Source organism: Asparagus officinalis, chromosome 3 (assembly GCF_001876935.1).
Source record: "Asparagus officinalis chromosome 3, Aspof.V1, whole genome shotgun sequence".
NCBI lineage: Eukaryota > Viridiplantae > Streptophyta > Magnoliopsida > Asparagales > Asparagaceae > Asparagus > Asparagus officinalis.
This window is the reverse complement of record NC_033796.1, coordinates 10159700-10175325: the sequence shown is the minus strand read 5'-3', so window position 1 is coordinate 10175325 and position 15626 is coordinate 10159700. Positions and strand designations below refer to the sequence as shown.

The window sequence follows — 15626 nt, the reverse complement described above, 5'->3', positions numbered from 1 at the left end:
CATTCAAAACCCTTTCCGATCCTTACCGTTACCACCCGCATCTTGTTGTTATTAATTTTTTATGGCATATCGCCGGCCAACATTAATTCTTAGTGGCATTGCTCATAAGGATAATAAGCCTATAAATGCAGACTCCGACTATATGAAACATGCACTCAATATTCTTCTACAAGAATATAGCTAGCTAATTAATAACTAAAAGGAGAGGGGGGCAACATTAATCTATGGCTCTTGTTCAATTCATTTCCGCCATTGTTTTGGCCTTTGTTACTCTTCCATCTTTGGCTCGAGCAACGACGACCCATTTTGTAGGTGATCACTACGGTTGGGCCCTCAACTTCGACTACGCGGCTTGGGCTAAGGGTCGTCACTTTTATGTCGGAGACAAACTCGGTATATATATTTTCATCAAACTCTACAACTTTCACAAATGGTCATATGCTTATGTTATCATATATCTAGTAAAATTTTTCCTTATAATTAACCCAGTTTATTAGCAGTTATCATTTCTAGAGTTTGGCATTGTTGAGGAGGATATGACATAGATAGAAATCCCCCCACCCTACCCCACCCAAAAAAAAGTTGTAGGCTGATAAGTGCTAGGAAACAAGTTGAGCGGTAATGAGTTCTACACAAGACCATAAATATGGTTTTTTTTAATTTATTTTTTTTTGCAATTTATCACCCCTACAGTATGGATGTGTAACTACCTTATTAACACATACAACCTCCGAGTAAGTGTTTGTCAGTTAGTTTTTAATTAGATGTTTTCAAGAACTGCAACTTCATGATATTTATATAGGAATTTAAAAACTAGCAGAAAAATAACACCGTGTATAATATGTGACTAAAAAAACGAAGAAGAACAAGAGCAATAAGCAGTTACATCAGGCATCTTCATATAATACTAATCTCACAATTAAATTTTCATGTTGTAGTTTTCAAGTATCCAAAGGGGTATCACAACGTCTATAAAGTAGATGGCTATGACTTCGAGAAATGCAAAGTTCCACAACTCAATGGAGCCATGGACACCGGCTACGACGTTATAACCCTCACAACTCCGGGAAGAAAGTGGTACATTTGTGGCAAAGCCTATGGAAAACATTGCATGATGGGCCAAAAATTGTTCATCTATGTCAAGCCTAAACCATATATGCCACCAAAACCACCAGTTGGTCGACACCCTATACATCATTTTGTTGGTGATGCTTTTGGGTGGAAGTTCAATTTTGATTATGCAGCTTGGGCTCGTGGAAGAGACTTTAGAGTCGGAGACTCTCTTGGTATGAACATTTTCTTGATTTGTAATTTTTAACTTGTTTGGTGATGATAATACTTAATTTTAGTTTGGCAAGTCCCTCTTAAATTGTTCTTGCCATAAACCAGTTTAGTTTTGGACCACTTTCTCTTGGTTCAGAACCATTCTAGATTAAGGTCCAATCCGGTTCAAATTTTTGCCAAACAGCTCTTCTAGGATACAGTTTTCTTTTGTTTTTGTGATGTGATGACACAAAAAACTTATATCTAGATATTTGAAATTATATACTACATTAAGTAAATAATCTTAGCAAAAGTATTTTTCTTTCTTGATTGTATAAATGTTCCTATGACATGATATAATTACAGTGTTCAAGTACCCACGCGGATATCACAACGTCTACAAGGTGAGCGGGCCGGAATTCAATTATTGCAAGGTGCCTCAGGCGACCGAGGCTCTGACGAGCGGATACGACGTCATAAAGCTGACGTCACCAGGGAGGAAGTGGTACATTTGCGGCAAGGCCCACGGCAAACACTGCCAAATGGGCCAGAAGCTCTTCATCTTTGTGAAGCCGTGATAATTAATTAAGTCAAGTCTCCTTTCATAGTGATGGAGTATTACATATTATGCAATGCGTGTCCCCTTGTTCTTGTTCGTGTCTAAAGCAGCGTGAGATATATTATGATTTTTAAGAAATTCGTGTGATTTGTGTGATGAATAAGATTGTATACGAGTTGAATTTAATTTAATTAAGCGTTTGGCGTACATTATACTTCCACTTCGTTTCTAATTTGTCTTTTCTCTGAATGAATCGATTTCTTTCAGTAGCCATATATATAAGCAAGTAGATGGCCATGCGTTCTACAATCATGTGAAGAATATTGTATCTCATGAAGTTATAACCCCTCTTTTATAGAGAGAGGGGGAAAAACCAAACAAGGTTAATCGTAATTTTCATAGGCAAACACATACCCCAGCATAGTTTTAGCCATCCATGTAAAAATTATAGTTTTCTAATATTTAGCCTGTTAGGGGGTTTTCTAATGAAATCTTAAAGTCAAAATAGAATTTTCTAATAACCCCTAACTTAAGGGGGGTTTTCTGATATTTAGCCTTCTAAAACGTTATGCTTAAAGTATTGGGATTTTAGCTATGTTCTTTTAGAAGTAATATTTAGCAAGAGAATAACTCAGTATAGGAAACTTTTTTTTAAAAGTAACTGAGGCAAAACATAACAAATAATTTATGACCTAGGAAAATGTAATATGAAATACAACGATCAAGCCCATTTTAAGTAGACGTAGACCTGTTTATCTGGGCCAGCACGGCACGAAAAAACGGATTCACTCCAGTGAATCTGGATTCACTCCAGTGAATCTGGATTCACTCCAGTGAATCTGGATTCACTCCAGTGAATCTGGATTCACTCCAGTGAATCTGGATTCACTCCAGTGAATCTGGATTCACTCCAGTGAATCTGGATTCACTCCAGTGAATCTGGATTCACTCCAGTGAATCTGGATTCACTCCAGTGAATCTGGATTCACTCCAGTGAATCTGGATTCACTCCAGTGAATCTGGATTCACTCCAGTGAATCTGGATTCACTCCAGTGAATCTGGATTCACTCCAGTGAATCTGGATTCACTCCAGTGAATCTGGATTCACTCCAGTGAATCTGGATTCACTCCAGTGAATCTGGATTCACTCCAGTGAATCTGGATTCACTCCAGTGAATCTGGATTCACTCCAGTGAATCTGGATTCACTCCAGTGAATCTGGATTCACTCCAGTGAATCTGGATTCACTCCAGTGAATCTGGATTCACTCCAGTGAATCTGGATTCACTCCAGTGAATCTGGATTCACTCCAGTGAATCTGGATTCACTCCAGTGAATCTGGATTCACTCCAGTGAATCTGGATTCACTCCAGTGAATCTGGATTCACTCCAGTGAATCTGGATTCACTCCAGTGAATCTGGATTCACTCCAGTGAATCTGGATTCACTCCAGTGAATCTGGATTCACTCCAGTGAATCTGGATTCACTCCAGTGAATCTGGATTCACTCCAGTGAATCTGGATTCACTCCATTGAATTTGGATTATATTGAAGAATAGGAAACTTATGGTAAAAAACAAGCTATAAAATTTTAAACCATGAAAAGATTTCACCTTTTACAGCAAAAAATTACGATTTTTATGGTAAAAAACAAACACCTCACATACTGAATCTGGATTCACTGCTGTGAATCGAGATTCACTGCAGTGAATCTAGATTCACTTATGCAAAAAATTACGATTTTTATGGTAAAAAACAAACACCTCACATACTGAATCTGGATTCACTGCTGTGAATCGAGATTCACTCATGCGTGTCTTCGTTTTTCAACTGGTTTCTTCAAAAAACAAAAAACTTTTCAGACTAAAAGGTGAAATATTTCACCTTTTACAACAAAAAGCTACGATTTTTAAGGTTAAAACTAAAACTTTTAGACTAAAAATTAAACAAATTTCATAAACTTACCATTAAAGCGTCAAAATAATTTAACGACGACAAAGATTGAAGACAGTGGTTGAAGATGAAGGTTGAAGAAGACCGCGGATAGGGAGATGTTGAAGACAGAGAGAGAGTTGCTGTGATTTTGGAGAGAGAGGACGTGTTGTATTTTTGGTTTTAATCATTATCTCCAGTTTCTAATGTTGCCAGCCACCATTAATATAGTGAATTGTTCCAATTTTACCCTTATACAGCTGTAATAGTCTTATAATCTCAGCCATTGGATGAATCTAGATCCAATGGAGAGGATTGGTTTTTACTTTTTAGGATAGTGAGGTTTTTATTTGAACCTCTCCCTATATATATATATATATATATATATATATATATATATTTAAAAAGCTGATGCATGATGAGTTTGAAAATGAGCATGATGGGAAAACTAAAATATTTTCTAGGGTTTTAGTTAAAGAAAATTAATGATAGAGTGTTTATTTCATAAGAGAAGTATGTGAAAGAGACTCTAAAACATTTCGATATGGATAAATTAAAATATATTTCAACCTTGACGAGTCCTTCAACAAAGCTTACGAAGGATGAGACAAGACTGTCAGTTGATGAAAAGAGATACAATAGAATAATTAGTTGTCTTTTATATCTTACTGCTTCTCATCCAAATATTTTGTTTTCTATGTGTTTGTGTGCAAGGTTTAAAGTCAATCCTAAAGAATCAAATTTGAAAGCTGTCAAACAAAATTTTTGATATTTAATTGGAACACAAAAATTCAGTTATGGTTTCTTATGTGTAATTCTTTTGGTTTAGTTTAGATATTTTGATAGTGATTGTGTAGGGTATCATACAAATAGAAAGAGCACTAGTGAAATAGTACATCTTTTATGATATTTTGTGGTTTCTTTGTCTAGTAGGAAACAAAACAGTGTAGCTTTGTCTACTATGGAATTTTAGTATATTGCATTAGGCAGTTATTCTGCACAAACCATTTGGATGTCCTTAAGTTTGCAGGACTACAACATTCCCTTTAAGAAAGTTCATCTTAGATGTGACAATAAAAGTGTCATTAATCATACTCTCTTTAAAAGAGGGAGTTGTGGAAAAACGTTTCATGCACTATATTACCCCTATTCTTTTTTGATATTACATTCTAATACTAACTAAACTAAATTAATTTATCATTGTCAATTAATGATATTATATGTCACTTTAAATGTGTATAATTTGGTCTCTAAAACTTCCAATGTTATTATAAAACTCTACATCATATTAATTATTAATAATGTATAATAATATATTAATAGATAATTACATGTTAGTAAAGAATTTATGGAAAGAATAGAAAACATAGAATTGTCCTAAAATTATACCATAACACTCATATAAGAAAATATAAAGAACATTCTTATGTTTAGGTAATAGGACAAAATGTACAAACATAAAATTTTAGAAAACATTAGGACATTTAAGTGCAACATGATACGTTATCTTAAATTAAAAAGAAAGCACAACAAGATACAAGTGGAGGTATATAAGTATAATTTTGATAAATTATAAGGTATTTAAGTTCAGTTAAGCCTTTAAAAGATTTGAAAACTTTGTTATCCACAAACAATAGTATATGATCCTATTGATAAATAATATTCATCATACAATATGAGGCCACATGCATAGCTTATATTTATATAGTAATGAGATGTGAAAAATTATAGTATCATATTTTGAATAAGTCTCAAGATTTTGAATTATTCCCTGAAATTATATACTTCGCTTAGAAAATTTTAGAAGAGGCTTTCGAAGAACTACTACAAAGTGTTGGACATTGGATAAATATTAAACAAATAAAATCTGCAATATCGGATTGTAAAAATTAGAGATATGTATATAATACTGGGTGTTATATGAGATAATATTCATACATAACATGACATTGTAATATGTAATCTAACATAGTAATGAATTTTAAATATAAGAACTTGCATCAAGATATATGCTTAAGATTTGGAAGAGTCGAGAGTGGAGAGATTTGGGAGAAGAATTGTGGCCTTTCATGGGTTTTGTGGGTTCCGATTTTGTATCCCAAACACGATCCAAACCCGAGCCCACAATCAAATTAAAAATGACATGATTTTCTCGATATCTTCAAAGAGATATATTGGCCGTATTTTCAATAGCGGTCGACATATAAAAAATACAAAACAAAAGAAAACAATATAAAATATCATCAAGATAAAGTCTTTGACCCAATATATTAGTCGATATAGTAATATATCGGCTGATATTTAATACAATGCCTGTAAGAGCAAATATGTAAATGTTATTTAGATATTAGTTCCTTGATTTTAAATATTCAATACTTTTACGTTATTACCTCAAAATTTTAAAATTGCTCATAATTTTAGGGACTAATATTAAATTATTAAAATTTTGAGGGACAATTTATAAATAAGCGATATTGAAAGGAAGAGTTAATATTTAAAAACCCTCTCAACTATGGAGATTGTCTTGAAACCCACTCAACCGATTCAATTTGACAAAACTCCCTTATTGTGAGGGGTGTTATAGATAGCCCCTCTCAAATTTGGTACAATTTTAGAAAACACCTCTCAACTATAGCATGTCTCATAAAACCTCCTCTAATCTTTTACATTTCTATTCGCATACCCCCTTAACATATATAGTTACTTTAATATGTGATTTGGACAAAACACCATATTGAAGAAAGCAATTTTAATAAAAAAGAAACCCTCAACTAATAATAAAAGGACCACAATCAATTTACGATTCTTTTTCCTCTATATCACCTCTTTTTCTTTCATCTCGTAAAAACCAAGGTAATTTTTTTATGGTTGGTGAATATTTTAGTCTTTCCAAGTCAAGTACTTATCACATAATATATAAGACTCCATGGTATTAAGTTTGAGAGGTCAGGTTTAAGTGAAAAATGTTCATAGGGATTAAATCAATATTTTAAAGGTTACGATAGATTATCTACAAAACACCCAAAACTTGACGGAGATTTACTCAGTTTTAAATAGTTTGTGGGGGAGGGGTGGAGTGGGTTGACATGCCCCTCTAGTTGAGGGGGAATTTTCTAAAATTAGCCCTTAAACAAAAGCACAACTTAAGGCACATGTGACATCAATTTTATACGAGTGGAGTTCATAGCAAGTCTATCACTCAATGAACTGGTTCGGGTTATTTGTCCTTAAATTTATCCTACACATCAACTTTGAAAATCTTTTACTATAAGAATCTCTAAGAGAAATTTAATATTTATTTGGGGTGGGTATGTGATCCTTCTGATTCCCCTTGTCTTTCATGATTTGTAATAAATTATTTGACAAAATAAATTAAGTTGATATTTTATATTACGCACGTTCTTATAAGTTTATGAAGCTCATAGCTTGGATATGAATATTGTTGCAGATATTGTATTCTTCTAATTCTTATAAGTTTATGAAGCTCATAGCTTGGATATGAATATTGTTGCAGATATTGTATTCTTCTAACTTCTTAAGCTAAAATTTTGGATGTTGTTTGACATTGGATAGATATGAATTATTTTATTAAAATACAATCAATATGAGTGCATAATATGTATAAATCATTCTCTGGCTATATTATATAATTTTCTGAAACTAGAGAATAATCATTTTGATAAATCAATTAGTAGTTTGGAAGATGTAAAAAGAGTACAACATCATATTTTGGAATTGATCACATAATTTATATTTTCTTTCTTGATTTAATTTGCACATTCTATTTAGAAAATTCTAAAACAAAGTTTTTGAATATCAATAATACTCGGTCGCCGGATAAACAACAAAGAAAGTAAACCACAGGCGGAAGTGATTTTTTTATAACTGAACAAAATCCTTGATGACTAGATAAATCTACCATTTTTATTTGATGAATTCAAGAATTTATTTTTTCATTAATAATAATAGTTTCTTTAGTATCGGTCCCTTACATCATTAATATTTTGAAATTATACATTCAAATTACTAATTAATTTTAAATTATTAATATATTAAGACTTTAAGTGTAACTATTTCTCTGGAAGAAAAAATATTAAAACCACACATGGAAATATCCAAATTTTTTTATATATTACGATAATTATAAAGTTTTTTTCAACCATTTTATAATAAATAAATAAACTTAAAGTAAAAAATTGAATTATTTACCCACGTGCAGTGCACGTGTATTCCACCTAAAGTAATATATAGAGAGAGTATATCTTATACATACATATTACTCACACATATATATATATATATAATATATATATATATATATATATAATATATATATAATATACTATATATATATATATATATATTATATATTATAAGTATATATAAGAACTAATGATATCCTTTTCATAGGAGGCGGATTTTCCTCCTTGAAATGATGTGCACAATACCCACACATGCTGATATATATATAAGAGGGAGTATACTTATATAAGGAGAGAGTAATACTTATATAAGAAAGAGTTACTTATATAAGAGAGAGTATACTATTAATATAAGAAAAGCAGTATATTTATAGCACTTATATATACTTATATAAGAAAAGAGTATAGCTTATACGATACATATATTCACACTCTTCTCTCGCCTACTATTATGAGGATGATTGAAGATTGTGCCATATAGGCGGCAAAATAAGGAAGATCCCCTCGCTTGACAAGGATACCCATTCATATATATATATATATATATTATACTATAATATATTATATGATACTAATATATATATATAACATATATAGTATTTATATATATATATATATATTATAAGAGAGTAATACGTATACTTATACTTATATATAATTATATACTAAGAGAGAGAGTATAAATATATATATATATACTTATACATATATTATACATATATAAGAGAGAGTATACTTATATATAATTATATACTAAGAGAGTATATATATATCACCACTACAAAGATCATCACACCATGCAATACTTTACTATAGACGCAACTTTGATCTAGAAAAATTACATAGGGATTTTTGTATATAAACCCAAAGTTTTACCCTATTAATTTTTAAACCCGACCACTTCCCAAATCACTGTACTCCCCACTGTACTCAACTGATTATTTTTTAGCTCACTTTTGTACTTCGATAGTTTGGTAATATGGTTTAATTTAACGAACCTTTTAAACATACCTTGTGTGAATTGGTTTGGTAATATATATTTTTTGAATATATTATTTTTAATGTTATTTTAAAATTTTAAAAATATGAATTGACAAGTGGCTGTTGAAAAATGTCTGTTTGTTCCAAGGGGTGTTTTAAAAAGTTATGACTATTGGGAGCGCATTTTCAAACCTATAAATATTTTATAATTTTAGATATTTCAACTTCACTTTTTTCAAAACTTTTCTATCAAAAACACCTGCAATACTACAAACTTGTTTCAAAACGAATTAGTGAAAATTTCCAGATTTGATTGCTGGAATTTTTTATTTTCTGTTGTATCATAGGAAGAAAATTTGCATTAACCTGAAGCAACTTTAACTATTTCATTAAGAAAAATGTTTCACGCCTCAGAATTTATGTCTCCTTTATAATTTTTCTAACATATAACGTAAAAGTTAACTATAACACAATAATAGTCGATACGTTGCCGTCTCTTCTAATGTAAAGAAGTGTTGAAATTTTAATTCCACTTGCGTCATAGGAGGACTTATTCTTCAAAATGAAAATGTCAATAACAAATAGCATTTGATGATTGGTAAATTGATTAAAAAAAAGACAGCAACGAATATTTGATCCAATCTAGGTTTCTAAGTTAATAGAAGATACGTTATCAAATTCGGCTACTTCCAACAGATTACGATATAAATATAACCTACTGACCAACTGTTGCCACAAAACAAAAGAAAAGGACAAGGCCGTACGTTAAAAGGGATAAGAAGAGAGAATTAGTCTTCATACCAAATATTTTGTGATTTGTTTCTCTCTTTTTGGCAACTCGAAGATTGACAATAGCCGTGGTTAAATTAATAACTAAGATAATTGCTTTAGTTCACATCTATTTGTATATCTCATTAAAACGTGATTTTAAGACCTAGTCGCGTACCTAAATATAAAGAGCAAGGAGAATTTTGTTGTTATTATTTTTTTATGGCATATCGCCGGCCAACATTAATTCTTAGTGGCATTGCTCATAAGGATAATAAGCCTATAAATGCAGACTCCGACTATATGAAACATGCACTCAATATTCTTCTACAATAATATAGCTAGCTAATTAATAACTAAAAGGAGAGGGGGGCAACATTAATCTATGGCTCTTGTTCAATTCATTTCCGCCATTGTTTTGGCCTTTGTTACTCTTCCATCTTTGGCTCGAGCAACGACGACCCATTTTGTAGGTGATCACTACGGTTGGGCCCTCAACTTCGACTACGCGGCTTGGGCTAAGGGTCGTCACTTTTATGTCGGAGACAAACTCGGTACATATATTTTCATCAAACCCTACAACTTTCACAAATGGTCATATGATTATGTTATCATATATCTAGTAAAAATTTTCCTTATAATTAACTTAGTTTATTAGCAGTTATCATTTCTAGAGTTTGGCATTGTTGAGGAGGATATGACATAGATAGAAATCCCCCCACCCTACCCCACCCAAAAAAAAGTTGTAGGCTGATAAGTGCTAGGAAACAAGTTGAGCGGTAATGAGTTCTACACAAGACCATAAATATGGTTTTTTTTAATTTATTTTTTTTTGCAATTTATCACCCCTACAGTATGGATGTGTAACTACCTTATTAACACATACAACCTCCGAGTAAGTGTACTTTTTCAGTTGGTTTTTAATTAGATATTTCAAGAACTGCAACTTCATGATATTTATATAGAAATTTAAAAACTAGCAGAAAAATAACACCGTGTATAATATGTGACTAAAAAAACGAAGAAGAACAAGAGCAATAAGCAGTTACATCAGGCATCTTCATATAATACTAATCTCACAATTAAATTTTCATGTTGTAGTTTTCAAGTATCCAAAGGGGTATCACAACGTCTATAAAGTAGATGGCTATGACTTCGAGAAATGCAAAGTTCCACAACTCAATGGAGCCATGGACACCGGCTACGACGTTATAACCCTCACAACTCCGGGAAGAAAGTGGTACATTTGTGGCAAAGCCTATGGAAAACATTGCATGATGGGCCAAAAATTGTTCATCTATGTCAAGCCTAAACCATATATGCCACCAAAACCACCAGTTGGTCGACACCCTATACATCATTTTGTTGGTGATGCTTTTGGGTGGAAGTTCAATTTTGATTATGCAGCTTGGGCTCGTGGAAGAGACTTTAGAGTCGGAGACTCTCTTGGTATGAACATTTTCTTGATTTGTAATTTTTAACTTGTTTGGTGATGATAATACTTAATTTTAGTTTGGCAAGTCCCTCTTAAATTGTTCTTGCCATAAACCAGTTTAGTTTTGGACCACTTTCTCTTGGTTCGGAACCATTCTAGATTAAGGTCCAATCCGGTTCAAAATTTTGCCAAACAGCTCCTCCAGGATACAGTTTTCTTTTGTTTTTGTGATGTGATGACACAAAAAACTTATATCTAGATATTTGAAATTATATACTACATCAAGTAAATAATCTTAGCAAAAGTATTTTTCTTTCTTGATTGTATAAATGTTCCTATGACATGATATAATTACAGTGTTCAAGTACCCACGCGGATATCACAACGTCTACAAGGTGAGCGGGCCGGAATTCAATTATTGCAAGGTACCTCAGGCGACCGAGGCTCTGACGAGCGGATACGACGTCATAAAGCTGACGTCACCAGGGAGGAAGTGGTACATTTGCGGCAAGGCCCACGGCAAACACTGCCAAATGGGCCAGAAGCTCTTCATCTTTGTGAAGCCGTGATAATTAATTAAGTCAAGTCTCCTTTCATAGTGATGGAGTATTACATATTATGCAATGCGTGTCCCCTTGTTCTTGTTCGTGTCTAAAGCAGCGTGAGATATATTATGATTTTTAAGAAATTCGTGTGATTTGTGTGATGAATAAGATTGTATACGAGTTGAATTTAATTTAATTAAGCGTTTGGCGTACATTATACTTCCACTTCGTTTCTAATTTGTCTTTTCTCTGAATGAATCGATTTCTTTCAGTAGCCATATATATAAGCAAGTAGATGGCCATGCGTTCTACAGTCATGTGAAGAATATTGTATCTTATGAAGTAATAACCCCGCTTTTATAGAGAGAGGGGGAAAATCAAACAAGGTTAACCGTAATTTTCATAGGCAAACACATACCCAGCATAGTTTTAGCCATCCATGTAAAAATTATAGTTTTCTAATATTTAGCATGTTAAGGGGGTTTTCTAATGAAATCTTAAAGATAAAATAGAATTTTCTAATAACCCCTAACTTAAGGGGGATTTTCTGATATTTAGCCTTCTAAAACGTTATGCTTAAAGTATTGGGATTTAGCTATGTTCTTTTAGAAGTAATATTTAGCAAGAGAATAACTCAGTATAGGAAACTTTTTTTTAAAAGTAACTGAGGCAAAACATAACAAATAATTTATGACCTAGGAAAATGTAATATGAAATACAACGATCAAGCCCATTATTTTACTCACTAATGAACATTTTTCTGTACTTTGATATCAGGGAGAAAAAAGAAAACTTTAATTTTAAAATTATAAAAAAATGAATAGTGAATAATCTCCAATTTCTGACGACCTTCCTAAGTTCTTGCCTCAATAATTTCAGAAGGTCAGGCTAAACTAATCTACTGGCTAGCAAAATAAACAAAACAAGAAAATAAAATGAATTTGAAAATAATATAAAAAACCAAACCTACTATTCTCTCAACATCCTACCGATCTTGCGCTAAGGATTTGAAACAGTAAAGTTCATGAAGATGCAGAACTAAGAGTGTATTAGTACCTTGACAAATATGCAGAACTTAAAAAGTCTAATACAAGTATTACTAACTAAAAACCATTTAAATCCAAACATCTATTTAACAAAAATGCCTCAGGGACCCCAAATAGGGGACCCAAGGGGGGGACAGATGATGTGTCACCCCTAAATGCATGATGCACTGTTCATGAATCATTAAACAGTGCATCATGCATTCATATGGGACACCTCACTTGTCCCCTCCTTGGGTCCCCTATTTGGGGTCCCTATAGCAGCACCCTCTATTTAAATATCAAATGCATACAAATATATAAAAGAATATGCCAAATTATGCGGGTGGGCGCGCGCACAGAGGGTACTCAACAACATAATCAGACAAGAGCCAACATTATTTTGGGTTGATTGACCCACTTAGTGATTTTTTTTATACACTTAAGAATAAACAATCTTTCTATCTGTGCGGATAGACCCTTATGTGCTAAAGCAATTTCTTTTGAGTCAAAAAAGTGGATCGTCGCATCTACCCCAACCTGGACAAAAGGATACACACCATTAAAAGTATATGGGATTATTCGCAATTGGGCAATACTAAAGGTGTATATCCACAATTAGGCGATACTATAAGAGATTGAATTTGATGTAGATTGTATATAAACGCCGTTCTTGGAATTGGGTAATCAGTATGTGATGAAAAGGAACAGCCCATACGCCCACAATCTCGACATTCTACTTGAGAACTCCAAGCGCAAGCATCAGGCTTGTTCAAACTATGGGTTTTCTTCGATCTTTTCTTAAAAAAATTTAGAGAACAAACACTGCTGCATCTCCTTTATTCTTACTTCTACCTCCAATTTTTTTATCCCGTCATACTGCGATTAGGCTCACTAGCCTCTAAACGAAGTATGAATACTCACTATCAAACAGTTACAAATAGAACCCAAATATCAACACATTCAAAACACACAACAGAGCAAATCAATCTCCGGTTCCAATGGATTACCGCAAGCAAATGCTTAACATCCTCGCTATTGTTTTCACCACTCTTCCAGCGTTGGCTAGAGGCACTGAAAACATAGTAGTTGATCTATGGTTGGACACTTTGTAGGGAATTTTAGTCTCCCCGCCTACTATGATCTGCGCAACTTGAAAGCCAACCCACAATCAACAAGATATAAAACAACCACAATCAAGAAAAAAGAACACCAATATAAAACTACGATTTACGTGATTCGATCGACTAACTTCGACATACGTCCACGGGCAACAATACGAGAAATCCACTATGTATCAGGGAGAACTATAAGAGGAACCACTCAACTCTCATCTCTTAATCTCTCAACCTCACATACATAATCAACTCTCATATTCTCTCCAAAAGCCACTCCTTACAATCTTTTGAACAGACAATCTCCCAATGATGTAATCTTTTACATGGACAAAGACTACGGAACCCCCTCCCAATGATGTAATCTTTTGCACGGACAAAGACTACGGAACCCCCTCCCAATGATGTAATCTTTTGCATGGACAAAGACTACGAAACTCTCGCCTCTCGCACAATATTCTTGAATCAGGCTACATCTTCTGCTAACCCTAGATTACAAGAATATTTGCTATCTCCTTTTTCCTTGATTTTTCCTCGAACAATAGAAGAATATATATAGGAAAACCAAAAACTCTATCTCTAGCCTAACTTTCTAATTAGAATAGGATTCAAACTCCTAATCATAATGAAACTCAATCTCCTAATCATGATAGATCTCTAACATTATCTAATTCTGATGAAGTTATACAAAGAATCAAAAACACGATCCCAACACACTTGGCTTCAGCTACAGCGCTCGGGCTGATGGCAAAGAGTTCAGAGTCGGCGACACTCTTGGTAATTTCATATTACTCTTCATCTGTAGAACTCTGACTGAATTTTCTTGAACTAACATACGCTTCTCGCAGTTTCAAGTATGCTGTAGGAAAACACGACGACTTCAAAGTGAATGGCCCTGACTTCATGGCTTGCATTGCGCCCTCCGAGAGTGAGGAAATGGCCACTGGTAATGATGTGATCAAACTTTCAAGCTTAGGTAGAAAGTAGTACATTTGTGGCAAGGCTAATGGTGTCCATTGTCAAAAGGTGATGAAGCTTGTGATCAATATGTTCTCCCAACTATTGTAAGTACTACTCCAGTACTCCATACTATTCATCACCACCGACATGGAAAGCTCCGCCTCCATCAGATTTACCACGTATTGGAGCAACATAACACATTGTAGGAGATAAGTAAGGGCTGGACCCTCAATTTCAGCTTCACTGCTTGGGCTGAGGGTAGACAGTTCAGAGTCGGAGATATACGTGGTACATTATCTATTGCCTTGTAGTCCGTATCAGATGTTTCAGTACTCTTGATGTTGAATTCAATATTTGTTCTTGTAGTATTTAAGTACGCTTCTGACAAAGTTGGTGGTCCAGAATGTGAGCACTGCAGTGTGCCGCAAGAGCATGAAGCTATGGCCACCAGAAATGATGTTGTTAGACTTGCAACTCCTGGAAAGAGATGGTACGTTTGTGGAAAAGCTGAGGCAAGCATTGTTGGTCAGGGATGAAGCTGGTTATTGATGTCCTCCCTTCTTCAATGAAGCATGCTCCATTTGCAGCTCCTTCAAATTCTCTGACATGGGAGGCAGCCCCTTTGACTGGTCCAAGAAAATCCTTGGTCGGAGATGATAAGGGCTGGACCCTCAACTTCAATTACACTGCGTGGGCTGAAGGCAAAGAATTTCGACTTGGAGAAATCCAAGGAATCAAGCTGCTTACTATCTTCAAAGACTTGATCTAAAGGTTTTTTTTTATATATACCCTTAAATTATGCACATTTGCAAAACTATTTTCGGAACCAACTTTTTTTTTAGT

The 15626-nt window shown here is 33.6% G+C and overlaps 3 protein-coding genes across 3 annotated transcripts; all 3 read left to right on the top strand.

The window, feature by feature from the left end:
* Positions 211–1922, top strand: LOC109832069 (lamin-like protein). Its single transcript, XM_020399516.1, has 3 exons — positions 211–393; positions 939–1286; positions 1630–1922. The coding sequence occupies exons 1-3, from the start codon at positions 225–227 to the stop codon at positions 1839–1841; spliced, it is 729 nt and encodes a 242-aa protein (XP_020255105.1). The 5' UTR covers positions 211–224; the 3' UTR covers positions 1842–1922.
* Positions 10085–11791, top strand: LOC109832068 (lamin-like protein). The gene is made up of 3 exons (XM_020399515.1): positions 10085–10260; positions 10808–11155; positions 11499–11791. The coding sequence occupies exons 1-3, from the start codon at positions 10092–10094 to the stop codon at positions 11708–11710; spliced, it is 729 nt and encodes a 242-aa protein (XP_020255104.1). The 5' UTR covers positions 10085–10091; the 3' UTR covers positions 11711–11791.
* LOC109834607 lies at positions 13710–15319 on the top strand. Its single transcript, XM_020402643.1, has 3 exons — positions 13710–13807; positions 14672–14769; positions 15150–15319. The coding sequence occupies exons 1-3, from the start codon at positions 13710–13712 to the stop codon at positions 15317–15319; spliced, it is 366 nt and encodes a 121-aa protein (XP_020258232.1).

Coding starts and splice junctions, on each gene's coding strand:
- LOC109832069 (XM_020399516.1), top strand. CDS start 225: ATGGCTCTTGTTCAATTCATTTCCGCCATTGTTTTGGCCTTTGTTACT. Junction 394..938: donor TTATGTCGGAGACAAACTCG/GTATATATATTT, acceptor TTCATGTTGTAG/TTTTCAAGTATCCAAAGGGG. Junction 1,287..1,629: donor TAGAGTCGGAGACTCTCTTG/GTATGAACATTT, acceptor ATATAATTACAG/TGTTCAAGTACCCACGCGGA.
- LOC109832068 (XM_020399515.1), top strand. CDS start 10,092: ATGGCTCTTGTTCAATTCATTTCCGCCATTGTTTTGGCCTTTGTTACT. Junction 10,261..10,807: donor TTATGTCGGAGACAAACTCG/GTACATATATTT, acceptor TTCATGTTGTAG/TTTTCAAGTATCCAAAGGGG. Junction 11,156..11,498: donor TAGAGTCGGAGACTCTCTTG/GTATGAACATTT, acceptor ATATAATTACAG/TGTTCAAGTACCCACGCGGA.
- LOC109834607 (XM_020402643.1), top strand. CDS start 13,710: ATGGATTACCGCAAGCAAATGCTTAACATCCTCGCTATTGTTTTCACC. Junction 13,808..14,671: donor AACATAGTAGTTGATCTATG/GTTGGACACTTT, acceptor CGCTTCTCGCAG/TTTCAAGTATGCTGTAGGAA. Junction 14,770..15,149: donor GAGTGAGGAAATGGCCACTG/GTAATGATGTGA, acceptor TTGTTCTTGTAG/TATTTAAGTACGCTTCTGAC.